Raw genomic sequence first — 27,618 nt, 5'->3', positions numbered from 1 at the left:
CTGGCACTGCTGGGGGGCATTATTTGTGTATCTGGCACTGCTGAGTGGGCATTATTTGTGTATCTGGCACTGCTGGGGGGCATTATTTGTGTATCTGGCACTGCTGAGTGGGCATTATTTGTGTATCTGGCACTGCTGAGTGGGCATTATTTGTGTATCTGGCACTGCTGGGGGTATTATTTGTGTATCTGGCACTGCTGGGGGGCATTATTTGTGTATCTGGCACTGCTGAGTGGGCAATATTTGTGTATCTGGCACTGCTGAGTGGGCATTAATTTGGAGGGGGTAGCTCTTCCAGAGGTTTTATTTTCCAAAAGTTGCTCACCCCCCGATTAAGGTTGGAGACCACTGCTATAGAGTCTACTAAATGCTTACAACCAGCTTAAAAAAGATCTACACAGGCTGGCTTAAGAAAAGTCAATAGAGGGAGACCTTGGATCTGGATGAGTGGGCTCCGCTTAAACTCCAAAATCATCCATCTTTGTTTGAATTAAGGAAAGTTCCTATAAACAGCTATTCAGATTGTACCTTGTACAAACTCCTTCCCACACCTTTCTCCCAACATCTGATTGCTGGTAGAAAAGCTGTGCAAGGGAAGACAGATAACTCTAATAGGTGCAAGGTGTTTGCCCAAACACCCTGCACCCATGTAATTGTACTTACCACTCCATCTGCCCTGTACTGACTGCAGAAATCACTGTGAAAATGTCCACTGTTTCCCCACGTTTTTCGCATGAGATGTCCCCAGGTACGCGGCGCAGGTGTCGTTCTCAGAGCACATGTGCAGGAGTCTACTGCACGGCCGGAGAGGAGAAGGCCCCATTGGAGCCTGCACACTGTGCTCCCCCTTTAACCTGCTTCTAGTAGGACACCCTGGCAAGTAATTGGATTTTGTGCACACTTTAGAAATGTAAATAAGTATTATAAGGGTTACCCTGAAAAAAATTGGAGATTTTTTTGCTACTTTTAGTTGACATTAAATGCATATACAGAGGGGGAATTCAATTGTTTGAAAAGTCGGTTGGGTGTCTGTTTTTTCCTGTCTATTAGATGGGAAACAGACACCCAACTGACTTTTCAAACAATTGAATATCCCACACACTGTGAAATGCATGATGGGTTTTCACTTGATAAATAAGAAAAACAGTGGTTTCATATTCTGCCTAAAATGATCTGAACATGTATAATGATAGAATAGTGTTTGCTGCACTGTCCCGGGACATGAAACTGTAGGTTATGATGATAATAACTGCCATGACACTTGTCACTATGGAGAACTGTAGCACAGTGTTTAGCGTTGATGCCTCACAGCTCTTGGTGACAAATTTGTGTGATATTTGTACCTTCTCCCAGTGTTTGTATATTTCCTCCCACAATACAAAGACCTACTGAATAGAACAGAGGTCTTCTGACAGAAAGGTCACCCTGGTGTGTGCCTGTGTGATAGGGAATATAGATTATATGCTCTGCTGGGGCAGGGACTGATGAATTAAAGGAATAGTATCTGGAAAGCTTTGCGCAGTATGTGTCTCCTTCCTTACCTCACATTGCTTTTTACTTCAGCTTTCAGCCAGTTAGATCATTTACCAAAAAATACATAACTGGAAACATTGTGCAGTTTGTGCTCAGCACAGCTAGAGACCGGTCACACTGACGTGTTTGCTTTCCCACAGATTCAGTATCATTTAATGCTGTACATACAGATGAAACTGTGTGAGAAGTCCTTGTGGGACTGGATTGAAGAGCGAAATGACCGTTACAGAAAAGGGAGTGATTCTTCAAGTATGTGATTCCTTTTTTTTTATTTTTTATTAAATTGTAGTCTTTGGGAAAGCCCCTTATACTCTGTACACGCAGCACCCTGTGTGTAGAAAGCCTCTTTCTGTAGTGTGTCGCTAGTAATAGACCATGGGCCAACTAAGATAGACCACAATTTACAGGCTCTGGCGTGATTCCTGTGAGATTGTCTCTTTATTTAAAGCAGCAATTAGTTTAAAGCAAAACCAACCTGCTTTTATTGACTGGAATCAGGTTGGCTCCCGCAAATCGGATTATTACATTTGAGCATACCTGCTACAGTGCTGAGGATCAAGATGAGGTGGGAAAATCAAGTCTACTAATACAGACATTATGTGGCCTTTACATCTAAGCAGGATCTCGTGATGAAACACAGACATAGGGAATGTCCTAAAATAGACAAGGGAGATGTATGAAGCAGTGAAAAGAGTGGGGAAGTGTGCCAGTAAAGAAGGTTACCTCAAACCGTTCAGCTTTGAGGTAACCTTTATCAAGCGCATTCTATAAAATTATAGGTAGCAGTTGATTGGGCAACTTCTCCACTCTTTTCACTGCTTCATACATCTCCCCCACAGTGCTGTAACTAAAATGTACGCACTTGCCACATCTACACATCTAATTGAATATTGCAATTTACTCCACTTGGAAAATATATTTTTTTTTTTTGGGGGGGGGGGGGGGGTCAATTCATTTAGGAATGATGCAAAATAGCTTATTGTAGCATAATGTGCTCACAAATCCTGTACATATGGTAGGTTTGTTTAGTTTATGCACTTTAATATGCACTACTGTGGTATTTGCATTGAAATGTACAATGAAGGAGAGGGGTGTGCGGACGATTTAAGGGCAATGTGTGGTGTGATTGCTGGCATTCAAACACTGTCACAACGACACATTGCTGCCACCAGCCATGCATCACTCATAATTGAATTGACTACTAGGTATTTAGTTTTTATTCTGCTCTTTGACACATGGGGGGGGGGCAATTACTCATGGGATTTAATGCCAGCTTTTTAAGCTTCGGGGGTTAAGAGACCAGAGCTATTCGTTTACTGTCCGCAGTATCACAGATTTTCTGCTTGAAACTCAGAGTGTGAACAGAAAGCAGTGTTATTGCACCCTCTGGGCTAGTCAGGAGATTACTGCGAGTGGTAATTGTATAGCTCTAGCCACTTAGAACCCAGGAGCTAAAAGCCCGCAATCATACGCGCAGCTAATTGAGTTCCCCCCATGATGTCCGGTCATTGTTTATTCACAGTTTAAACATCAACTATAACCACATTAGCATCTACAGTTTATTATGTGTACTTTTTGTTGATACCCTTTTCAAACTAGCTATTTTGAATCACTGCGACCTAGACTATCAGAATTTTTTTTTTTTTTTATGGAACCCTTAGGGCAAAAGTTTCTTATTAAGATATATATATGTGTGTGTGTGTGTGTGTGTGTGTATAGAAAGAGAGCGGACAGTGCCAATACGCGATTACCGATCAGCACTAGTAGTTAGACCAAAGAACACAATTAAAATTAATAGATAAAATATGAATGTTCAAAAATCTCCCTATGAGGACACTCCCTAAAAAATAATAGGGTGTCTGCTGCACCTTAAGAAAAAAGCATTGGTAAAGTGCTTTACAGATTATGTAAAAAGAGCAATGGATAAGGTGTTTATAAGCGACCAATGGTGTCACATAAGATTAGGGAGAACAGCTCTTTAAAAAAGATTTACTATTTATTCATACACAAATCACAACAGTAAAAAATGAAATACCAAAACCACAGATAAATAATTACTAAAATATCTCTGAAGCTGGATAAAAATACCAAGAAAAAATCATCTAAAAGTTCATAAAAAAAATTAATAGTAAGAGGACCCTGAAATACATAAAACTACAAATGTCGGTGAAAACAAGATAAAAAGCATAAACTCGCTTAACTTGGGAGGATGGGTTAGATCTGGTAGCACCCAACGCGTTTCGTCCTATCTGGACTTCATCAAGGGGTAGTATGTGAGTGGGACAGCTCAGATATATATACCTGCACTAATGAGGAAGTGATTGTTACCTCATTTCCTGTCAATTACAGGTTCAAGAATATAGGTGATTAATTATAATACAAAACATAATAGTAGTGGTTCCTCCTCAAAGCTAATCTAATGCTAGGAATGACTGCTATGTTTAAAGCACAGTTTAAGTGTTAAAAACTTATATTGCAGCACCGAAAGTTCGTTTCATATGGACTTCTTGTCCGGATCGCGGGTGACGTCATATCCGCCCCACTTCCGGCGTCGGACAGTCTCTGAAGCGCACGCGCCGGCTCTTGATGTCGGACCTCGGACGTCCGTCAGCCGCTGCGCATGCGCCCGCCTTGTATAACAGGTTCTGTGGGATGCTGTGTATTACTTCCTCCGTGGTGTGCATGTGGCGGCCATTTTCTTGAAGTAAAACATGTCAGCAGACATTTCTTTTAAGGAATGTAAAGTCCCGGCGGCCATCTTTGGTGTGATATTTCCTATTGGAAACACCTAAAAGGTGCTCATATTCCGAGATCATAATGAGCATTGTAAAAATAGAAGAAAAGGGGGAGAATAGTTTAGAATTTAAAAAGGCCCACAACTTGGTCCATAGCTTCTAAATATATTAGGCATCAGTAAAGTGCTGTTAGTTAATATATAAATATATATATATATATATATATATTTGTCTGTAAAACCAAATATACAGATACCAAAATATTTTTAACTGTATAGGAGAGGGAGAGCAATCGATACTTATTAGGTATTATATTAAGAAGCAGTAATCTTGTAATAGGATATCCGAATTTTAGAGGCGTGAGGGTAGTATAATAGTCCTTCATGTACATACATCCACAACTACATATATATGTGTACATATATATATATATACATACACACATATACGCACAGCCACATACTAATGGTTATAATATCCATTTAATACATCTTTAGATATATGCCAGAGCTCCCATATCAGATATGCAGTTTGAAGAGAGAGGTTCAGATCAGAAATGTAAACAACCTCATATTCCTCTTATATGAGGTTGTTTACATTTCTGATCTGAACCTCTCTCTTCAAACTGCATATCTGATATGGGAGCTCTGGCATATATCTAAAGATGTATTAAATGGATATTATAACCATTAGTATGTGGCTGTGCGTATATGTGTATATATATATATATATATATATATGTACACATATATATGTAGTTGTGGATGTATGTACATGAAGGACTATTATACTACCCTCACGCCTCTAAAATTCGGATATCCTATTACAAGATTACTGCTTCTTAATATAATACCTAATAAGTATTCAATGCTCTCCCTCTCCTATACAGTTAAAAATATTTTGGTATCTGTATATTTGGTTTTACAGACAAATATATATATATATATATATATATATATATTAATTAACAGCACTTTACTGATACCTAATATATTTAGTAGCAATGGACAAAATATAATAAGTTGTGGGCCTTTATAAATTCTAAACTATTCTCCCCATTTTCTATTTTTACAATGCTCATTATGATTTCGGAATATGAGCACCTTTTAGGTGTTTCCAATAGGAAATATCACACCAAAGATGGCTGCCGGGACTTTACATTCCTTAAAAGAAATGTCTGCTGACATGTTTTACTTCAAGAAAATGGCCGCCGCATGCACACCATGGAGGAAGTAATGCACAGCATCCCACAGATCCTGTTATACAAGGCGGGCGCATGCGCAGCGGCTGACGGACGTCCGAGGTCCGACATCAAGAGCGGGCGCGTGCGCTTCAGAGACTGTCCGACGCCGGAAGTGGGGCGGATATGATGTCACCCGCGGTCCGGACAGGAAGTCCATATGAAATTAACTTTTGGTGCTGCAATATAAGTTTTTAACACTCAAACTGCGCTTTAAACATAGCGGTCATTCCTAGCATTAGATTAGCTTTGAGTAGGAACCACTACTATTATGTTTTGTATTATAATTAATCACCTATATTCTTGAACCTGTAATTGACAGGAAATGAGGTAACAATCACTTCCTCATTAGTGCAGGTATATATATCTGAGCTGTCCCACTCACATACTACCCCTTGATGAAGTCCAGGTAGGACGAAACGCGTTGGGTGCTACCAGATCTAACCCATCCTCCCAAGTTAAGTGATTTTATGCTTTTTATCTTGTTTTCACCGACATTTGTAGTTTTATGTATTTCAGGGTCCTCTTACTATTAATATTTTTAATGAACTTTTAGATGATTTTTTCTTGGTATTTTTATCCAGCTCCAGAGATATTTTAGTAATTATTTATCTGTGGTTTTGGTTTTTCATTTTTTACTGTTGTGATTTGTGTATGAATAAATTGTAAATCTTTTTTAAAGAGCTGTTCTCCCTAATCTTATGTGATACCATTGGTTGCTTATAAACACCTTATCCATTGCTCTTTTCTCTAACGTCCTAAGTGGATGCTGGGGACTCCATCAGGACCATGGGGGATAGCGGCTCCGCAGGAGACAGGGCACAAAAAGTAAAAGCTTTTGGACCTAGGTGGTGTGCACTGGCTCCTCCCCCTATGACCCTCCTCCAAGCCTCAGTTAGATCTTTGTGCCCGGCCGAGAAGGGTGCAATCTCGGTGGCTCTCCTGAGCTGCTTAGAAGTAAAAGTATACTTAGGTTTTTTTATTTTCAGTGAGTCCTGCTGGCAACAGGCTCACTGCAGCGTGGGACTAAGGGGAGAAGAAGCGAACTCACCTGCGTGCAGAGTGGATTGGGCTTCTTGGCTACTGGACATTAGCTCCAGAGGGACGATCACAGGCCCAGCCATGGATGGGTCCCGGAGCCGCGCCGCCGGCCCCCTTACAGATGCTGAAGCAAGAAGAGGTCCATAAATCGGCGGCAGAAGACTTTCCTGTCTTCATAAGGTAGCGCACAGCACTGCAGCTGTGCGCCATTGCTCTCAGCACACTTCACACTTCGGTCACTGAGGGTGCAGGGCGCTGGGGGGGGGCGCCCTGGGAAGCAATGAATTTACCTTATTTGGCAAAAAATACATCACATATAGCTCCTGGGCTATATGGATGTATTTAACCCCTGCCAGTTTTCCAGAAAAAAGCGGGAGAAGAGCCCGCCGAGAAGGGGGCGGGGCCTATCTCCTCAGCACACAGCGCCATTTTTCCCACACAGCTCCGCTGGTAGGAAGGCTCCCAGAATCTCCCCTGCATCCTGCACTACAGAAACAGGGTAAAAAAGAGAGGGGGGCACTTATTTGGCAAAATAACAGATATAAGCAGCTATAAGGGATAGACACTTATTGTAAGGTTGTCCCTATACATATATAGCGCTCTGGTGTGTGCTGGCAAACTCTCCCTCTGTCTCCCCAAGGGGCTAAGTGGGGTCCTGTCCTCTATCAGAGCATTCCCTGTGTGTGTGCTGGGTGTCGGTACGTGTGTGTCGACATATATGAGGAGGAAAATGATGTGGAGGCGGAGCAATTGCCTATAATGGTGATGTCACCCCCTAGGGAGTCGACACCTGAATGGATGGCCGTAATTAAGGAATTACGTGACAGTGTCGGCACGTTACAAAAAACTGTTGACGACATGAGACAGCCGGCAGCTCAGTTAGTGCCTGTCCAGGCGTCTCAAACACCGTCAGGGGCTATAAAACGCCCGTTACCTCAGTGGGTCGACACGGACCCAGACACAGACACTGACTCCAGTGTCGAAGGTGAAGAAACAAACGTATTTTCCAGTAGGGCCACACGTTACATGATCACGGCAATGAAGGAGGTTTTGCACATCTCTGATACTGCAAGTACCACGAAAAGGGGTATTATGTGGGGTGTGAAAAAACTACCCGTAGTTTTTCCTGAATCAGAGGAATTGAATGAAGTGTGTGATGAAGCGTGGGTTACCCCCGACAAAAAACTGCTAATTTCTAAAAAATTATTGGCACTATATCCCTTCCCACCAGAGGTTAGGACTCGTTGGGAAACACCCCCTAGGGTAGATAAGGCGCTCACACGCTTATCAAAACAAGTGGCGTTACCGTCTCCAGAAACGGCCGCCCTTAAGGAGCCAGCAGATAGGAGGCTGGAAAATATCCTTAAAAGTATATACACACATACTGGTGTTATACTGCGACCAGCAATCGCCTCAGCCTGGGTGTGCAGTGCTGGGGTGACGTGGTCGGACTCCCTGACTGAGAATATTGATACCCTGGATAGGGACAGTATTTTATTGACTATTGAGCAATTAAAAGATGCATTTTTATATATGCGAGATGCACAGAGAGATATTTGCACTCTGGCATCAAGAGTAAGTGCGCTGTCCATTTCTGCCAGAAGAGGGTTATGGACGCGACAGTGGTCAGGTGATGCGGATTCAAAACGGCACATGGAGGTATTGCCGTATAAAGGGGAGGAGTTATTTGGGGTCGGTCTATCAGACCTGGTAACCACGGCAACGGCTGGGAAATCCACATTTTTACCTCAAGTCACCTCTCAACAGAAAAAGACACCGTCTTTTCAGCATCAGTCCTTTCATTCCCATAAAGGCAAGCGGACAAAAGGACAGTCATATCTGCCCCGGGGTAGAGGAAGGGGAAAAAGACTGCAGCAGACAGCTTCTTCCCAAGAACAGAAGCCCTCTTCCGCTTCTGCCAAGTCCTCAGCATGACGCTGGGTCCTTACAAGCAGACTCAGGTACGGTGGGAGGTCGTCTCAGAAATTTCAGCGCGCAGTGGGCTCACTCGCAAGTGAACCCCTGGATCCTGCAAGTAGTATCTCAGGGGTACAAATTGGAATTCGAGACGTCTCCCCCTCGCCGGTTCCTGAAGTCTGCTTTACCAATAGCTCCCTCCGACAGGGAGGCGGTATTGGGAGCCATTCACAAGCTGTACTCCCAACAGGTGATAATAAAAGTACCCCTCCTACAACAAGGGAAGGGATATTACTCCACACTGTTTGTGGTACCGAAACCAGACGGTTCGGTGAGACCGATTTTAAATCTAAAATCTTTGAACACTTATATCAAAAGGTTCAAATTCAAGATGGAATCACTCAGAGCAGTGATAGCGAACCTGGAAGAAGGGGACTATATGGTGTCTCTGGACATCAAGGATGCCTATCTCCATGTCCCGATTTGCCCTTCACACCAAGGGTATCTCAGGTTCGTAATACAGAACGGTCATTATCAGTTTCAGACGCTGCCGTTTGGATTGTCCACGGCACCCCGGGTCTTTACCAAGGTAATGGCCGAAATGATGATTCTTCTTCGAAGAAAAGGCGTATTAATTATCCCTTACTTGGACGATCTCCTAATAAGGGCAAGGTCCAGAGAACAGTTAGAAGTCGGAGTAGCACTATCTCAAGAAGTACTACAACAGCACGGGTGGATTTTAAATATTCCAAAATCGCAGCTGATTCCGACGACACGTCTGCTGTCCCTAGGGATGATTCTGGACACAGTCCAGAAAAAGGTGTTTCTCCCGGAGGAGAAAGCCAGGGAGTTATCCGAGCTAGTCAGGAACCTCCTAAAACCAGGAAAGGTGTCAGTGCATCAATGCACAAGGGTCCTGGGAAAAATGGTGGCTTCTTACGAAGCGATTCCATTCGGCAGATTCCACGCAAGAATTTTTCAGTGGGATCTGCTGGACAAATGGTCCGGATCGCATCTTCAGATGCATCAGAAAATAACCCTGTCTCCAAGGACAAGGGTATCTCTTCTGTGGTGGCTGCAAAGTGCTCATCTCCTAGAGGGCCGCAGATTCGGCATTCAGGACTGGATCCTGGTGACCACGGATGCCAGCCTGAGAGGCTGGGGAGCAGTCACACAAGGAAGAAACTTCCAGGGAGTGTGGTCAAGCCTGGGGACTTCACTTCACATAAATATACTGGAACTAAGGGCAATTTACAATGCTCTAAGCCTAGCAAAGCCTCTGCTTCAGGGTCAGCCGGTGTTGATCCAGTCGGACAACATCACAGCAGTCGCCCACATAAACAGGCAGGGCGGCACAAGAAGCAGGAGGGCAATGACAGAAGCTGCAAGGATTCTGCAATGGGCGGAAAATCATGTGATAGCACTGTCAGCAGTGTTCATTCCGGGAGTGGACAACTGGGAAGCAGACTTCCTCAGCAGACACGACCTACACCCGGGAGAGTGGGGACTTCATCCGGAAGTCTTCCTCATGATTGTGAACCGTTGGGAAAAACCAAAGGTGGACATGATGGCGTCACGCCTCAACAAAAAACTAGACAGGTATTGCGCCAGGTCAAGAGACCCGCAGGCAATAGCTGTGGACGCTCTGGTAACACCTTGGGTGTTCCAGTCGGTGTATGTGTTCCCTCCTCTGCCTCTCTTACCCAAGGTACTGAGAATTATAAGACGGAGAGGAGTAAGAACTATACTAGTGGCTCCGGATTGGCCAAGAAGGACTTGGTACCCGGAACTTCAAGAGATGCTCACAGAGGACCCGTGGCCTCTGCCGCTAAGAAGGGACCTGCTTCAGCAGGGACCCTGTCTGTTCCAAGACTTACCGCGGCTGCGTTTGACGGCATGGCGGTTGAACGCCGGATTCTGAAGGACAAAGGCATTCCAGATGAAGTTATTCCTACCCTGATTAAAGCTAGGAAGGATGTAACCGCACAGCATTATCACCGTATTTGGCGAAAATATGTTGCGTGGTGCGAGACCAAGAAGGCCCCGACAGAGGAATTTCAACTAGGTCGTTTCCTACATTTCCTGCAAACAGGACTGTCCATGGGCCTAAAGTTAGGGTCCATTAAGGTTCAAATTTCGGCCTTGTCGATTTTCTTTCAGAGAGAATTGGCTTCATTTCCTGAAGTTCAGACTTTTGTAAAAGGGGTACTGCATATACAGCCTCCCTTTGTGCCCCCAGTGGCACCTTGGGATCTCAATGTAGTTTTGGGATTCCTAAAATCACATTGGTTTGAGCCACTTGCCACGGTGGAATTAAAATATCTCACATGGAAAGTGGTAATGTTGTTGGCCCTGGCTTCTGCCAGGCGAGTATCTGAATTGGCGGCTTTATCCTATAAAAGCCCTTACCTGATATTTCATTCGGATAGAGCAGAATTGAGGACTCGTCCTCAATTTCTTCCTAAGGTGGTTTCAGCGTTTCACCTAAACCAACCTATTGTGGTGCCTGCGGCTACTAGGGACTTGGAGGACTCCAAGTTGCTGGATGTAGTCAGGGCCCTGAAAATATATGTTTCCAGGACGGCTGGAGTCAGGAAATCTGACTCGCTGTTTATCCTGTATGCACCCAACAAGCTGGGTGCTCCTGCTTCTAAGCAGACTATTGCGCGTTGGATTTGTAGTACAATTCAGCTTGCACATTCTGTTTCAGGCCTGCCACAGCCAAAATCTGTAAAAGCCCATTCCACAAGGAAAGTGGGCTCATCTTGGGCCGCTGCCCGAGGGGTCTCGGCTTTACAACTTTGCCGAGCAGCTACTTGGTCAGGGGCAAACACGTTTGCTAAATTCTACAAATTTGATACCCTGGCTGAGGAGGACCTGGAGTTCTCTCATTCGGTGCTGCAGAGTCATCCGCACTCTCCCGCCCGTTTGGGAGCTTTGGTATAATCCCCATGGTCCTGACGGAGTCCCCAGCATCCACTTAGGACGTTAGAGAAAATAAGATTTTACTCACCGATAAATCTATTTCTCGTAGTCCGTAGTGGATGCTGGGCGCCCATCCCAAGTGCGGATTGTCTGCAATACTTGTACATAGTTATTGTTAACAAAATCGGGTTTTTGTTGTAGTGAGCCATCTTTTCAGAGGCTCCTCTGTTATCATACTGTTAACTGGGTTCAGATCACAAGTTGTACGGTGTGATTGGTGTGGCTGGTATGAGTCTTACCCGGGATTCAAAATCCTTCCTTATTGTGTACGCTCGTCCGGGCACAGTATCCTAACTGAGGCTTGGAGGAGGGTCATAGGGGGAGGAGCCAGTGCACACCACCTAGGTCCAAAAGCTTTTACTTTTTGTGCCCTGTCTCCTGCGGAGCCGCTATCCCCCATGGTCCTGACGGAGTCCCCAGCATCCACTACGGACTAGGAGAAATAGATTTATCGGTGAGTAAAATCTTATTTTTTATATATATATATATATATATATATATATATATATATATATAAAGTAGATTTTTATTCGTAGAAGAAAGATGACAGTTACAGATTATAGGAACTGCAGGTACCAAAGTACAGGTAATAAATGAAAGTACAATCACAGATCTGAGAATTTGCTATCCAGTATATAAGAAAAATACATATCTGTACAAAGTATTCCCAATTTTGCAACTCAATAAGTAAATGTATTGGAAATCCTGTAGTTGAATGTGTCAACAATCAATACACATTTTTATTAAAGTGAACAACTAAACTAACCGCTGTACTAGTACAACAGATGGAATACAAACAAAAAAGAAAATAAAACATAATAAGGGGGGGCATGTTATGCACACCAGTGCCTGCAGGAATGTACTGGTGTTTGAACTGTTATACACACCAGTGCCTGCAGGAATGTACTGGTGTCTGAACAGAGAGGGATGCAAAACAAATGAACTCACAGACAGACTGGGAAATATGACATAACGTACACAGAAGGTGATAGGGTAACAAAACCAACACAGAGTGAACAGAGAAGCCCAGAGGCTAAGAAACTGGGTGTCTCCCTAGTATTAGAAATGCTCAGATGGAAAAAGCAAGATGTTGTGTTTTAATACGTAGAGAACCCGAAATGCTGTTGCTAAGGGCAACAGCAAAACCCTAAAGGGTACCAACGGGTGTGGCAGTAAACTCCTTGGTCAGAGATGGAATAATAGACACAAGGAGAGTCTCCACAATCCTAATTCTCACTTGCAGGGCCCAGGTTCAGCTTACTGCCACTAAACTGACACATGGACGCCCTGCACAGTGAGAGAGGATTATGCAGGCAGGTCTGAAAGTACAGCCACAAACCTGCTGGGTTCACAGAATAGCAAAAGAACCTCAGCAGGCTAAACGACTGACTCCAGTCTTACTGCTAGGTCTGGATTGACAGAGTGTAGTACCAAATGCCCAGGCCTATTTGCAGTAAGCAACAACAAAATACAAAGCTACACAGTACTGGCTAACTTTCAGGAACTGACTAACCAACAAAGATTCAGCAGCATCTGCTTAACCTGAGAAGAGGCCTTATAAAGCAGGTGCTGTCCACGCCCCCCTCAGACCTCACAGACTGTGAGCACAAAAACCAGCACCGGATCCCATGCCTGTAACCACTGCACAGCAAAAGACCCGAACCGGAGTATCCGCTGCGCTCAGGTTACTCCGCTAGCACTTGTCTCCCGGTTGCCATGACGACGTGGCAGCACAGGGCAGGAGACCCTAACAGGGCACAGCTAAGAGAACAAGGAGATCAGCAGAGACAGACACTGGTGCGTATAATTAGCAAAGCATTAATCACATAACCTGCAGACCAGTTGTACAGTAGAGAGAAGTACAAAGGAACCTGATAAAAGGCACAGTAGTGTTATATGGAGAGATCGGGGGAGGAATAAACAGACCCTAGCCAGGGGGACCATATTTTTTCCAATTTGTGACTTGCATTATTTTGCATGTAAACATAACACTCTTTAGAAATAGAATCATTAACTAGTGCCTTGAAAATGGGGAAGGTAGGGATTGTATGAGCCATCCACATTCATGCAATGCACACCTTGGCCAAAGCACACATGTTGTGAGTGTATAACACCTCCCATCTAGATAGTGAATCAGAACCCCCTATGCCCAAAACACAGAGTCTTGGAGTAAGCACACACATAGGTATACCAGTATTCTCCAGAACTGAACGGACCTGAAATCAAAACGCCTGTATGGACGGGCACTCCCAAAGGAGATGCCAAAAAGTGCCAGTAGCAGTAGCACACTTAAGGCAAATACCAGAACTCCTATTCCCCATCTTATCCAACCTAACCGGGGTCATATAAGACCTATGAAATATGAAAAACTGAATCTGCTGGAATTTAATAGACCGTGTAACAATGAGTGGGTATTCCAGAATACGATCCCACTCTTCCTCAATGGGACCCAGATCCCCCTCCCACCTCTCACAAAGTCTAGAGAGCGGGTCAGCATGAAATGAAGCAAGGAGGTGTAAGTAGGCAATCGAGATGTCTTTGGTTTGACCCAGGTTGATGATAAAGGACTTAATAGGATATGGAAGGAGAGTAGGTGGTGCATCCCCAAATCGTGCCTGCAATTAATGCCTAAATTGGAGGAAATTATAAAAATAGGAGTTGGGTAAATTAAACTCGTCTTTCAAGTGCTGAAAGGATTTCAGCGTGCCCTCACAATATAATTGGGATAGTGATATGACAGACTTAGGAGATCACACTGGATGCCCGTCTAAGGACTGAAGTTCAGGGAGCCAGGGAGAGTACCAGAGGGGAGTATTTAGTTAACACCCATAGTGCCTGCCAAATCTTGACCGCCTGAAAAACAATGGGAGGAGAAAACTTAGAGATATTACCACTTAGCAGTATCTGCATGGCCAGGGTAATAACAGTGGATAAATACATTATGCAAGGAGTACACATCTGTGTCCTGCAGCCAAGTTCTCATGTGTACGAGCGGCATAATAACACAATTGCAAATTTGGGAGCGCTAGCCGTGCTAGTTCTAGTGAGAGTATTGAACTGAATTCTAAGTCGCCTATTAGCCCAAATTAAAGAAGACAGGACACTGTTTAATTTCCTAAAAAGTACAGGAAAGATATAAACTGGAGACTGTAAAAGAATGTAGAGAATCTTGGGCAATAACAACGTTTTAATAAGGTTGACCCTGCCTGTCACCGTCAGTGGGAGTCTATACCAAGACCTGGATTTGCGAGCTGCATTACCGGATCTAAGTTTAACGGAATGAAGTCAGATGGGTCATTTGTTATTTGGACGCCTAGATATTTAAATTGGGTAGTCCAACAGAGAGGTAGGGGAATTTTAGGGACAGCAGGGGGAGGGCCAATCACTGGCATTATAAACGACTTCACCCAATTAATACGAAGGCCAGAAAAGCCACCAAATTCCTCTATCACCTGTAGGAGTACAGGCATAGACACTGCGTAATCCTGCAAAAACAATAACAGGTCATCCGCATAAAGGGAAACTTTGTTGGATCTAATGACAGTACTTATCCCTATTATACCAGGGTGTGACCGGATGATGCACGCCACAGGCTCAATGGCAATAGAGAACCGCGCAGGAGAGAGAGGACAACCCTGAAGAGTACCACAAGATAGAGAATAAGAGGAAGAAATATACCCATTCACCGAGATCCTGGCACTAGGCTGTTGATAAAGCAATTTAGTCCAGCGTATGTAATTCGGGACGAAACTCATGTTATGCATAACCTCCCATAGGTAACGCCACTCCACACTGTCAAAAGCTTTGGCCGCATCTAAGGAAACAACAACCGAAGCAGAAGGGTCATGTGGGGCTTGAAGAACAATGTTAAAGCGGCGTAAATTGACAGAAGTGGACATGCCAGGCATATAGCCAGACTGGTCCGGGTGGATAATAGTTTTAAAAACAGCATTGAGCCTGATAGCTAGGACTTTTGCCAGGATCTTGGCATCGGTAGGGATAAGAGAAAATAAGAATTTACTCACCGGTAATTCTATTTCTCGTAGTCCGTAGTGGATGCTGGGGACTCCGTCAGGACCATGGGGAATAGCGGCTCCGCAGGAGACAGGGCACAAAATTTAAAAGTTTGACCACTAGGTGGTGTGCACTGGCTCCTCCCCCTATGACCCTCCTCCAAGCCTCAGTTAGGATACTGTGCCCGGACGAGCGTACACAATAAGGAAGGAATTTGAATCCCGGGTAAGACTCATACCAGCCACACCAATCACACCGTACAACTTGTGATCTGAACCCAGTTAACAGTATGATAAACGTAGGAGCCTCTGAAAAGATGGCTTACAACAATAAACAACCCGATTTTTTTGCAACAATAACTATGTACAAGTATTGCAGACAATCCGCACTTGGGATGGGCGCCCAGCATCCACTACGGACTACGAGAATAGAATTACCGGTGAGTAAATTCTTATTTTCTCTGACGTCCTAGTGGATGCTGGGGACTCCGTCAGGACCATGGGGATTATACCAAAGCTCCCAAACGGGCGGGAGAGTGCGGATGACTCTGCAGCACCGAATGAGAGAACTCCAGGTCCTCCTTAGCCAGGGTATCAAATTTGTAGAATTTTACAAACGTGTTCTCCCCTGACCACGTAGCTGCTCGGCAGAGTTGTAATGCCGAGACCCCTCGGGCAGCCGCCCAAGATGAGCCCACCTTCCTTGTGGAGTGGGCATTGACAGATTTAGGCTGTGGCAGGCCTGCCACAGAATGTGCCAGTTGAATTGTGCTACAAATCCAACGAGCAATCGTCTGCTTAGAAGCAGGAGCACCCAGCTTGTTGGGTGCATACAGTATAAACAGCGAGTCAGATTTTCTGACTCCAGCCGTCCTTGAAATATATATTTTCAATGCTCTGACATCGTCCAGTAACTTGGAATCCTCCAAATCGCTAGTAGCCGCAGGCACCACAATAGGCTGGTTCAGGTGAAATGCTGATACCACCTTAGGCAGAAAATGAGGACGCGTCCTCAATTCTGCCCTGTCCGAATGGAAAATCAAATATGGGCTTTTATACGATAAAGCCGCCAATTCTGACACTCTCCTGGCTGAAGCCAGGGCCAGTAGCATGGTTACTTTCCATGTAAGATATTTCAAATCCACCGATTTGAGTGGCTCAAACCAATGGGATTTGAGAAAATCCAAAACTACATTGAGATCCCACGGTGCCACTGGGGGCACAACCGGGGGCTGTATATGCAGTACTCCTTTTACAAAAGTCTGGACTTCAGGAACTGAAGCCAATTCTTTCTGGAAGAAAATCGACAGGGCCGAAATTTGAACCTTAATGGCCCCTAATTTGAGGCCCATAGATAATCCTGTTTGCAGGAAATGTAGGAATCGACCCAGTTGAAATTCCTCCGTCGGGGCCTTCCTGGCCTCACACCACGCAACATATTTTCTCCAAATGCGGTGATAATGTTGTGCAGTCACCTCCTTCCTGGCTTTGACCAGGGTAGGGATGACCTCTTCCGGAATGCCTTTTTCCCTTAGGATCCGGCGTTCAACCGCCATGCCGTCAAACGCAGCCGCGGTAAGTCTTGGAATAGACACGGTCCCTGCTGAAGCAGATCCCTTCTTAGAGGTAGAGGCCACGGATCTTCCGTGAGCATCTCCTGAAGTTCCGGGTACCAAGTCCTTCTTGGCCAGTCCGGAGCCACTAGTATCGTTCTTACTCCCCTTTGCCGTATAATTCTCAGTACCTTGGGTATGAGAGGCAGAGGAGGGAACACATACACTGACTGGTACACCCATGGTGTTACCAGAGCGTCCACAGCTATTGCCTGAGGGTCTCTTGACCTGGCGCAATACCTGTCCAGTTTTTTATTGAGGCGGGACGCCATCATGTCCACCATTGGTCGTTCCCAATGGACCACAATCATGTGGAAGACTTCTGGATGAAGTCCCCACTCTCCCGGGTGAAGATCGTGTCTGCTGAGGAAGTCTGCTTCCCAGTTGTCCACTCCGGGGATGAACACTGCTGACAGTGCTATCACATGATTTTCCGCCCAGCGAAGAATCCTTGCAGCTTCTGCCATTGCCCTCCTGCTTCTTATGCCGCCCTGTCTGTTTACGTGGGCGACTGCCGTGATGTTGTCCGACTGGATCAACACCGGCTGACCCTGAAGCAGAGGTTTTGCCAGGCTTAGAGCATTGTAGATTGCTCTTAGTTCCAGTATATTTATGTGAAGAGACGTTTCCAGGCTTGACCACACGCCCTGGAAGTTTCTTCCCTGTGTGACCGCTCCCCAGCCTCTCAGGCTGGCATCCGTGGTCACTAGGACCCAGTTCTGTATGCCGAATCTGCGGCCCTCTAACAGATGAGCACTCTGCAACCACCATAGCAGAGACACCCTTGTCCTTGTCGACAATTTTATCCGCTGATGCATCTGCAGATGCGATCCGGACCATTTGTCCAGCAGATCCCACTGAAAAATTCGTGCATGGAATCTGCCGAATGGAATCGCTTCGTAAGAAGCCACCATTTTTCCCAGGACTCTTGTGCATTGATGCACAGACACTTTCCCTGGTTTTAGGAGGTTCCTGACGAGTTCGGATAACTCCCAGGCTTTCTCCTCCGGAAGAAATACCTTTTTCTGAACAGTGTCCAGAATCATCCCTAGGAACAGCAGACGTGTCGTCGGGATCAGTTGGGATTTTGGAAAATTCAGAATCCACCCGTGCTGTTGGAGCACTACTTGGGTTAGTGCTACTCCGACCTCCAGCTGTTCTCTGGATCTTGCCCTTATCAGGAGATCGTCCAAGTAAGGGATAATTAATACGCCTTTTCTTCAAAGAAGTATCATCATTTCGGCCATTACCTTGGTAAAGACCCGGGGTGCCGTGGACAATCCAAACGGCAGCGTCTGAAACTGATAATGACAGTTTTGTACCACGAACCTGAGGTACCCTTGGTGTGAAGGGCAAATTGGGACATGAAGGTAAGCATCCTTGATGTCCAAGGACACCATAAAATCCCCTTCTTCCAGATTCGCTATCACTGCTCTGAGTGACTCCATCTTGAACTTGAATTTTTGTATGTACAGGTTCAGAGATTTCAGATTTAGAATAGGTCTTACCGAGCCGTCCGGCTTCGGTACCACAAATAGCGTGGAGTAATACCCCTTTCCCTGTTGTAGAAGGGGTACTTTGACTATCACCTGCTGAGAATACAGCTTGTGAATGGCTTCCAATACCGTCGCCCTGTCGGAGGGAGACGTTGGCAAAGCAGACTTTAGGAACCGGCGAGGGGGAGACTTCTCGAATTCCAACCTGTAACCCTGAGATACTACCTGCAGGATCCAGGGGTCCACCTGCGAGTGAGCCCACTGTGCGCTGAAATTCTTGAGGCGACCCCCCACCGCCCCTGAGTCCGCTTGTAAGGTCCCAGCGTCATGCTGAGGCCTTTGCAGAAGCCGGGGAGGACTTCTGCTCCTGGGAAGGGGCTGCTTGCTGCAGTCTCTTACCCTTTCCTTTGCCTCGGGGCAAATATGAATGTCCTTTTGCTCGCTTGTTCTTATAGGAACGAAAGGACTGTGGCTGAAAAGACTGCGTCTTTTTCTGCTGGGAGGGGACTTGAGGTAAAAAGGTGGACTTCCTGGCTGTTGCCGTGGCTACCAAATCCGATAGACCGACCCCAAATAATTCCTCCCCTTTATACGGCAATACTTCCATATGCCGTTTGGAATCCGCATCGCCTGACCACTGTCGTGTCCATAGACTTCTTCTGGCAGATATGGACATCGCACTTACTCTTGATGCCAGAGTGCAGATATCCCTCTGTGCATCTCGCATATAAAGGAATGCATCCTTTAATTGCTCTATAGTCAATAAAATACTGTCCCTATCCAGGGTATCAATATTTTCAGTCGGGGAATCCGACCAAGCCACCCCAGCACTGCACATCCAGGCTGAGGCGATTGCTGGTCGCAGTATAACACCAGTATGTGTGTATACACTTTTTAGAGTATTTTCCAGCCTCCTATCAGCTGGATCCTTGAGGGCGGCCGTATCAGGAGACGGTAACGCCACTTGTTTGGATAAACGTGTGAGCGCCTTGTCCACCCTAGGGGGTGTTTCCCAGCGCGCCCTAACCTCTGGCGGGAAAGGGTATAACGCCAATAACTTCTTTGAAATTAGCAGTTTTTTATCAGGGGTAACCCACGCTTCATCACACACGTCATTCAATTCCTCTGATTCAGGAAAAACTACAGGTAGTTTTTTTACACCCCACATAATACCCCTTTTTGTGGTACTTGCAGTATCAGAGATATGCAAAGCCTCCTTCATTGCCGTGATCATATAACGTGTGGCCCTACTGGAAAATACGTTCGTTTCTTCACCGTCGACACTAGATTCGGTGTCCGTGTCTGGGTCTGTGTCGACCGACTGAGGCAAAGGGCGTTTTACAGCCCCTGACGGTGTTTGAGACGCCTGTACAGGTACTAACTGGTTTGCCGGCCGTCTCATTTCGTCAACCGACTTTTGCAGCGTGCTGACATTATCACGTAATTCCATAAACAAAGCCATCCATTCCGGTGTCGACTCCCTAGGGGGTGACATCACCATTACCGGCAATTGCTCCGCCTCCACACCAACATCGTCCTCATACATGTCGACACACACGTACCGACACACAGCAGACACACAGGGAATGCTCTGATAGAAGACAGGACCCCACTAGCCCTTTGGGGAGACAGAGGGAGAGTTTGCCAGCACACACCAAAGCGCTATAATTATATAGGAACAACCTTATATAAGTGTTGTTTCCTTATAGCTGCTTAAATATATATAATATCGCCAAAAAATGCCCCCCCTCTCTGTTTTTTACCCTGTTTCTGTAGTGCAGTGCAGGGGAGAGCCTGGGAGCCTTCCTAGCAGCGGAGCTGTGTAGGAAAATGGCGCTGTGTGCTGAGGAGATAGGCCCCGCCCCCAATTCCGGCGGGCTCTTCTCCCGGTTTTTCTGAGACCTGGCAGGGGTGAAATACATCCATATAGCCTCAGGGACTATATGTGATGTATTCTTTTTAGCCAGAAAGGTATTAACATTGCTGCCCAGGGCGCCCCCCCCCCAGCGCCCTGCACCCTCAGTGACCGCTGGTGTGAAGTGTGCCTGAGCGCAATGGCGCACAGCTGCAGTGCTGTGCGCTACCTCATGAAGACTGAAAAGCCTTCAGCCGCCGGTTTCTGGACCTCTTCTTACTTCGGCATCTGCAAGGGGGTCGGCGGCGCGGCTCCGGTGACCCATCCAGGCTGTACCTGTGATCGTCCCTCTGGAGCTAGTGTCCAGTAGCCTAAGAAGCAAATCCATCCTGCACGCAGGTGAGTTCACTTCTTCTCCCCTAAGTCCCTCGTTGCAGTGAGCCTGTTGCCAGCAGGACTCACTGAAAATAAGAAAACTATCAAAACTTTTACTCTAAGCAGCTCTTTATGAGAGCCACCTAGATTGCACCCTGCTCGGACGGGCACAAAAACCTAACTGAGGCTTGGAGGAGGGTCATAGGGGGAGGAGCCAGTGCACACCACCTAGTGGTCAAACTTTTAAATTTTGTGCCCTGTCTCCTGCGGAGCCGCTATTCCCCATGGTCCTGACGGAGTCCCCAGCATCCACTAGGACGTCAGAGAAATAGGCCTATAGAAGTCCAAAGACCTGGGGTCCTTTCCGGGCTTCGGTATCACTATTATAATGGCCTCGGACATAGAAGGAGGGAGTACATTTTCTGCATAAAGATGTAGGAATAGTTTGTGTAACATCTGAGCGAGAGTGTTAGTGTGTTGTTTGTATAGCTCAATGGGTCTTTACCACTCGGGAAGGAATGTATTGCCGCTACTACCTCATCCACAGGTCTCAAGAAAGGTACAGGCCTCAGAGGAGAGTTTAGAGAAAGCAATGGCCGATAAGTAGTGAGACAATTCTTGATCTTAACATGTTAAGCGGGTCTCATAAACATCAGTATAAAATAGCTTAAAAGTCTGCGCAATATCTGGTGTTGTGATGACGGCAATACCGGCAGGGCCAACGATCCGCCTAACCGCGGTCCCAGGGTGATCGTAGTGTAGTAAGTGAGCTAGCAGGCTACCGGGTCTATCCGCTTGCATATATATGTATATTATTAGGGGATCAGTACGAAATCCCGCTGGACGGAATCCCGGCGGTCGAAATACCGACACCGGAATCCCGACCAGCACAATCCCGACAGGGGTGGCGAGCGGAACGCAGCCCCTTGCGGGCACGGTGCCTCGCTACGTTCGGCACACTTTTATTCTCCCTCTATGGGTGTCGTGGACACCCACGGAGGGAGAATATGTCGGGATTGTGCCGGTCGGGATTCCGGTGTCGGTATTTCGACCGCCGGGATTCCGTCCGGCGGGATCTTGACCGCATACCATTATTAGAACGGAACATAAGGGACCGAGAGTTTTTGTACGAGAGGTGAGCTAACCACTCAGATTGGGCTAACATCCAACGGGTTTTGGTAGTAGGCAAGCCATCTTTTAGGAATTGCAACTCTAGAGTCCGAAAAGCAGACTCTCTAATTCTTGCTCAGTTTTCCTATGGGATAGTTTAAGGGCGGCAATTCGTTTAATGAACGTACCCCGCATATAGGCCTTAAAGGAATCCCACAGTACAGTGACAGGAGCAGACCCATAATTAATAGCAAAGTAATCCTCCCACTGTTTCTCTAAAGCAAGGTCAGTGCCCAATTGGGACAACCAAGAAGGGTGCAACTTCCAATAAGACTGTCCCCTCTGGCACTCAACATCTAGCGACAAAAGCAGAGGGCAGTGGTCAGAGATTCCCCTCGCCTCATAGTGAACATCAGATAGCTTGGGCAAAAGGGAAGGGAACACTAGGGCCAGGTCGATTCTGGAGAAGGAGCCATGCGTCTTAGAAAAACAGGAAAACTGTTTGCGTGTGGGATGACTGTTCCTCCAAGCATCCACCCATCCCAAACTACCAACATAATCAGCAAATTTTGTATGGCCGCCACTGGGCATAGGGACAGGGGGAGCCCTTTTATCCAAGAAAACATCCAAAGTATTGTTTAAATCCCCTAAACAAATAACAGGGGTGTGAAGAGAGGAGGCAAGAAAGGTAGTAGCTCTTTGCAGAACTTTGTAAGTAAAAGAAGGAGGAATGTAAACTGCTAAAATAAAAAAAGGTTGTGAGCATAGTTTGCAGTCAGTAAAAACATATCTACCATAAGGGTCAGTATTAACTAAGAGTAATTCAAATTGAACAGTTTTCTTTATCAAAACCGAGACCCCTCTGGAAAAGGAAGAATGTGAGGCGTGATAGGCCCAACCGACCCAAGGTCTACGGAGTGACAATAGTCTATTACCTTCCAAATGGGTCTCGCTAAGGCATGCAATGTCCGGGTCATACTTCTTAATAATTTTTAAAACTAAAGAGCGTTTAACTTTATCATTAATGCCACGGACAGTCCAAGCCAGAAATTTCAAATCAGGCATAAGGCAAGGAGGCAAAAAATATTTCTGAGGATAGTAATGTACAGGTCTCCCATAGTAGCCGAGCAACAGCAATAACAATATAGCCATGAGAAAAACAATAGAACAAACTATAATCGTCCATAACGGACAGTATGGAACCATAATGTGGCTGCAAAGGACACAGTAGTAGTTTACCAGTACTATAAACATATAGTGCCACATAGTGCGAATGGGGACAGAAAATATCCAGTATAGTATAGGGTCCAAAAGTTAACACCTCAGCTGTAAGTAAGTGGCAGTGGGCATCAACCCCACCAGAGCACCCCCATTTTATAATATCCAATAGCTGTACACACCAAAAATACCAATCAGTAGTACGAAAGTATGAAAAAAAATAAAAAAATACAAACATGAAAATATACCCCTAACCCCCCCCCCCCCACCCTGTATACCTCCCCCAACAATGGCATACTTGTATCCTGAACTAAACTCTGAAAACAAACTACCAGCTAACCATAAAACATGTAGAGACAATGAATAAGTATAACCACCAATGCAAGAGAGCTCACCGGGAACAGTAAGCGAATGTTGAAGAAATGCCCGGTTCCCTGACATATGTGAGGAAAGCTCAATGCCTAAACAGTACCATAATAAAAAAGAGAGCATCAAATATGAAACAGAGCATCATATACCTCATACTGTAAATGGTGACAATCATTAAGAAGCTGTATGTGAAGTATAACGTATAACGGCCACAGCCGTAAGGAGAAACACAGAACAGTAATACACGAAGCCTGCACTTGACAGAAACAAACTGAGCTCTGTTTTTCTGGATGTTAACCGTAAATTCTGGGAAGGAGGAAATCTGCACCCCATTTCTTGTTAGGGGACCATTAGTGCGGCTTAGTCTGAGAACAGTAGCTCGGTCTTTGTAAATTCGCAATAAAGGTGCGAGGGAGTGCGCCAGGTGGCAAAGGACGAGTTGGAATCCTATGGGCCCTTTAAACAGCAAAGTGAGGGGTAAAGGAGGCTTTTCCATACATTTCAAGTAGCCAGGATTCTAGAAAGGCTTCTGGAGAGGAACCTTCCTCCTTCTCTGGTAGACCAACAAAACTCACGTTATTCCTGCGTAAACGCCCCTCCATATCTTGAAGCTTATAGTGCTTATTAAAAACTTGTTGAGATATAAAAGAAAAATTAGATTTGAGCGGGCTATGGGGTATATGCAATTGCGGTCGAATTCCCAAAAATGTCGAAAAACGGGACATTTTCGCAAAAAAAATAAATTCGACAATGCAATTCAGTACTTTTCGTCAAAAAAACGGACTTTCAAAATTCGACTTTTTGAAATTCGACATTTGTCAAATTCGACATTTCTGCAGTGGTAAAAATGCGGCAATTCGACAAAAGTATATTCAATTGAAGATTGTAAATTCGACAACAGTGCTTTTAGACAGTAAATTCGTAATTTTCAATCCGCCACACTTTGCTGGCGGAATCTACTAAAAAATTTTAAAAACATGTTTTTTTTTGTATTTTTGTAATTGGTAATAGCATATCTATTTATATTAGAAGGGATTAGGTACTTGGTTTGTCTATTTTGGAGGCACAAGTATTATTTATATATTTTTAAAAATATATATATATATATATATTTTTTTTTAATGGAATGGTAAAAATCAGAAAAAAAAATGCGTGGGGTCCCCCCTCCTAAGCATAACCAGCCTCGGGCTCTTCAAGCAGGTTCTGGTTCTAAACATCCGGGGAAAAAACTGACATGGGATCCCCCGTAATTTTAAAACCAGCACCGGGCTCTGCGCCTGGTGCTGGTGCAAAAAATACGGGGGACAAAAAGCGTAGGGGTCCCCCGTATTTTTTACACCAGCATCGGGCTCCACTAGCTGGGTAGATAATGCCACAGCCGGGGGTCACTTTTATACAGCGCCCTGCGGCCGTGGCATTAAATACGCAACTAGTCACCCCTGGCCGGGGTACCCTGGAGGAGTGGGGACCCCTTCAATCAAGGGGTCCCCCCCTCCAGCCACCCAAGGGTCAGGGGTGAAGCCCGAGGCTGTCCCCCCCCCATCCAAGGGCTGCGGATGGGGGGCTGATAGCCTTTTTAAAATGAAAGAATATTGTTTTTTTCCAGTAGTACTACAAGTCCCAGCAAGCCTCCCCCGCAAGCGGGTACTTGGAGAACCACAAGTACCAGCATGCGGGGGGGGAAACGGGCACCCTGGTACCAGTAGTTCTACTGGAAAAAAATTACCCAAATAAAAACAGGACACGCACACCGTGAGAGTAAAACTTTATTTCACACATGTCGACACACACATACTTACCTATGTTCACACGCCGACCTCTGTCCACTTGTCCAAGTAGAATCTACGGTGTACCTGAAAATAAAATTATACTCACCTGATCCAGTGTCCTGTGGTCTTTTATTATAATCCACGTACTTGGCAAAAAAAAAACAACGAACACCCGGACCAGGCGGACTGAAAGGGGTCCCATGTTTACACATGGGACCCCTTTCCCCGAATGCAGAGACCCCCCCCCGTGACTGCTGTCACAGAAAGGTCCCTTCAGCCAATCAGGAAGCGCCACTTCGTGGCACTCTCCTGATTGGCTGTATGCGCGTCTGAGCTGGCAGACAGCACATCGCACAGCTCCCTTCATTAGTTTCAATGGTGGGAACTTTGCGTCAGCGGTGGGGTTACCCGCGATCAGCCGCTGACCGCGGGTGACCTCACCGCTTACCGCAAAGTTCCCACTATTGAAAGTAATGGAGGGGGCTGTGCAATGCGCGTCTGAGCTCAGACGCGCAGAGCCAATCAGGTGAGTGCCACGAAGTAGCGCTTCCTGATTGGCTGAAGGGACCTTTCTGTGACAGCAGTCACGGGGGGGTCTCTGCATTCGTGGAAAGGGGTCCCATGTGTAAACATGGGACCCCTTTCAGTCCGTGTGGTCCGGGTATTCGTTTTTTTGTTTTGCCAAGTACGAGGATTACAAATCACAGGACACTGGATTGAGGGGAGTATAATTTTATTCACAGGTACCCCGGATCGTCGGCGACATTGCAGACGTGGCAGTCGGCTGGTCAACATAGGTAAGTATGTATGTGTCGGCATGTATGAAATAAACTTTTACTTTCACGGTGTGTGCCTCCTGTTTTTATTTGGGTATTTTTTCCCCAGTAGAACTACAGGTACCAGCGGGCCCGTTTTTCCACCCGCATGCTGGTACTTGTGGTTCTCCAAGTACCAGCTTGCGGGGGAGGCTTGCTGGGACTTGTAGTTCTTCTGGAAAAAACAATATTCTTTCATTTTACTCAAGGCTATCAGCCCCCCATCCGCAGTCTTTGGATGGGGGGGGACAGCCTTGGGCTTCACCCCTGGCCCTTGGGTGGCTGGGGGGGGAGACCCCTTGATTGAAGGGGTCCCCACTCCTCCAGGGTACCCCGGCCAGGGGTGACTAGTTGGATATTTAATGCCACGGCCGCAGGGCGCTGTATAAAAGTGACCCCCGGCTGTGGCATTATCTGTCCAGCTAGTGGAGCCCGATGCTGGTGTAAAAAATACGGGGGACCCCTACACTTTTTGTCCCCCGTATTTTTTGCACCAGAACCAGGAGCAGAGCCCGGTGCTGGTTTTAAAAATACGGGGGATCCCATGTCAGTTTTTACCCCGGATTTTTAGAACCAGGACCGGCTCAAAGAGCCCGAGGCTGGTTATGCTTAGGAGGGGGGACCCCACACAATTTTTTTTCGGGTTTTTTCCCGTTTTTTTAACATTTTTACAAATCTAATCAAAATCCGTCAAATCGGCCGTTTTTCGACAGCGGGACTGTCGAATCCGTTTTTGTTATTGAATATGTTGAATTCCGGCACCCACCTGCCGGAATTCGACGGTCGAATTGTGTCGAATTAAAAAAACGGGCGAAAAATTTACGCAATTCGCCGGCAATTGCATATAATAGTGTATGCGTCTTCCATAGTACAAATATGCCAACCCGCTCTCGAATACGTTGCACATCTTGTCGTAGCAAAGATGCATCACACTGTACTTCTTCAATTTTATCAGATAACCTCTGTTCTGAGTTAGCAATAGCCTCCAGCACTTGCTGTAGAGACACTTGCGGTGGGGATGAGGCGACAGGAGCAGAGTCTTGCGAAATATCTGAGTCACCTGAAGCAGACTGAGTACTGATAGCAGCATGAGGTGCAGGAGCCTGAGCTGCACTGTGCCTTGCAAACTTCTCCAGCTTGGCAGCTGCAGACTGATGGTGGAGCTTTACCATGATGGTAACAAAATCCAGTGGAAAAGGCACTATAACTGTGACAAGTGGAGTGTGCACTGTGTGAATGAGCAGGGAGGCACTGCTCTTATGTGCACTGTAGGAAACTGTTAGAGAGATAAAGATGGCCACCGCTCTCCCAGTGGGCCCCCCCCCCCCTCCTCCTCCTCTCACAGAGCACAAGGGAGCCAGGGGGCGGGCACTGGGAGCAGTGAAGCAGCGGGGACACTCAATTCTCCACTCACCGCTACCTCCCCAGGCCGCCAACACAAACTCCAGCCACCAGCCGCGTCAGAGGATCCAGACGCTCTGTGCAGGGCAGTGCTGGAAGTGAAGAGGGACTGCGGCGCCCTCCGACCAGCCAC

General features: G+C 46.0%; 1 protein-coding gene across 2 annotated transcripts in view; it reads left to right on the top strand.

Annotated features, from left to right (window-relative positions):
• EIF2AK1 (eukaryotic translation initiation factor 2 alpha kinase 1) overlaps positions 1-27,618 on the top strand; it is a 154,220-nt gene that overhangs the window by 103,550 nt on the left and 23,052 nt on the right. For both annotated transcript variants that reach the window (XM_063934482.1, XM_063934483.1), the window contains exon 10: positions 1,674-1,782. In XM_063934482.1, coding sequence (XP_063790552.1) covers positions 1,674-1,782 — 109 coding nt within the window. The remainder of the gene's footprint in view (positions 1-1,673; positions 1,783-27,618) is intronic.

This window comes from Pseudophryne corroboree, chromosome 7 (genome assembly GCF_028390025.1).
Source record: "Pseudophryne corroboree isolate aPseCor3 chromosome 7, aPseCor3.hap2, whole genome shotgun sequence".
Classification (NCBI taxonomy): Eukaryota; Metazoa; Chordata; class Amphibia; order Anura; family Myobatrachidae; genus Pseudophryne; species Pseudophryne corroboree.
The sequence above is the reverse complement of the archived record's forward strand: the minus strand, read 5'-3'. Positions and strand labels throughout refer to the sequence as shown.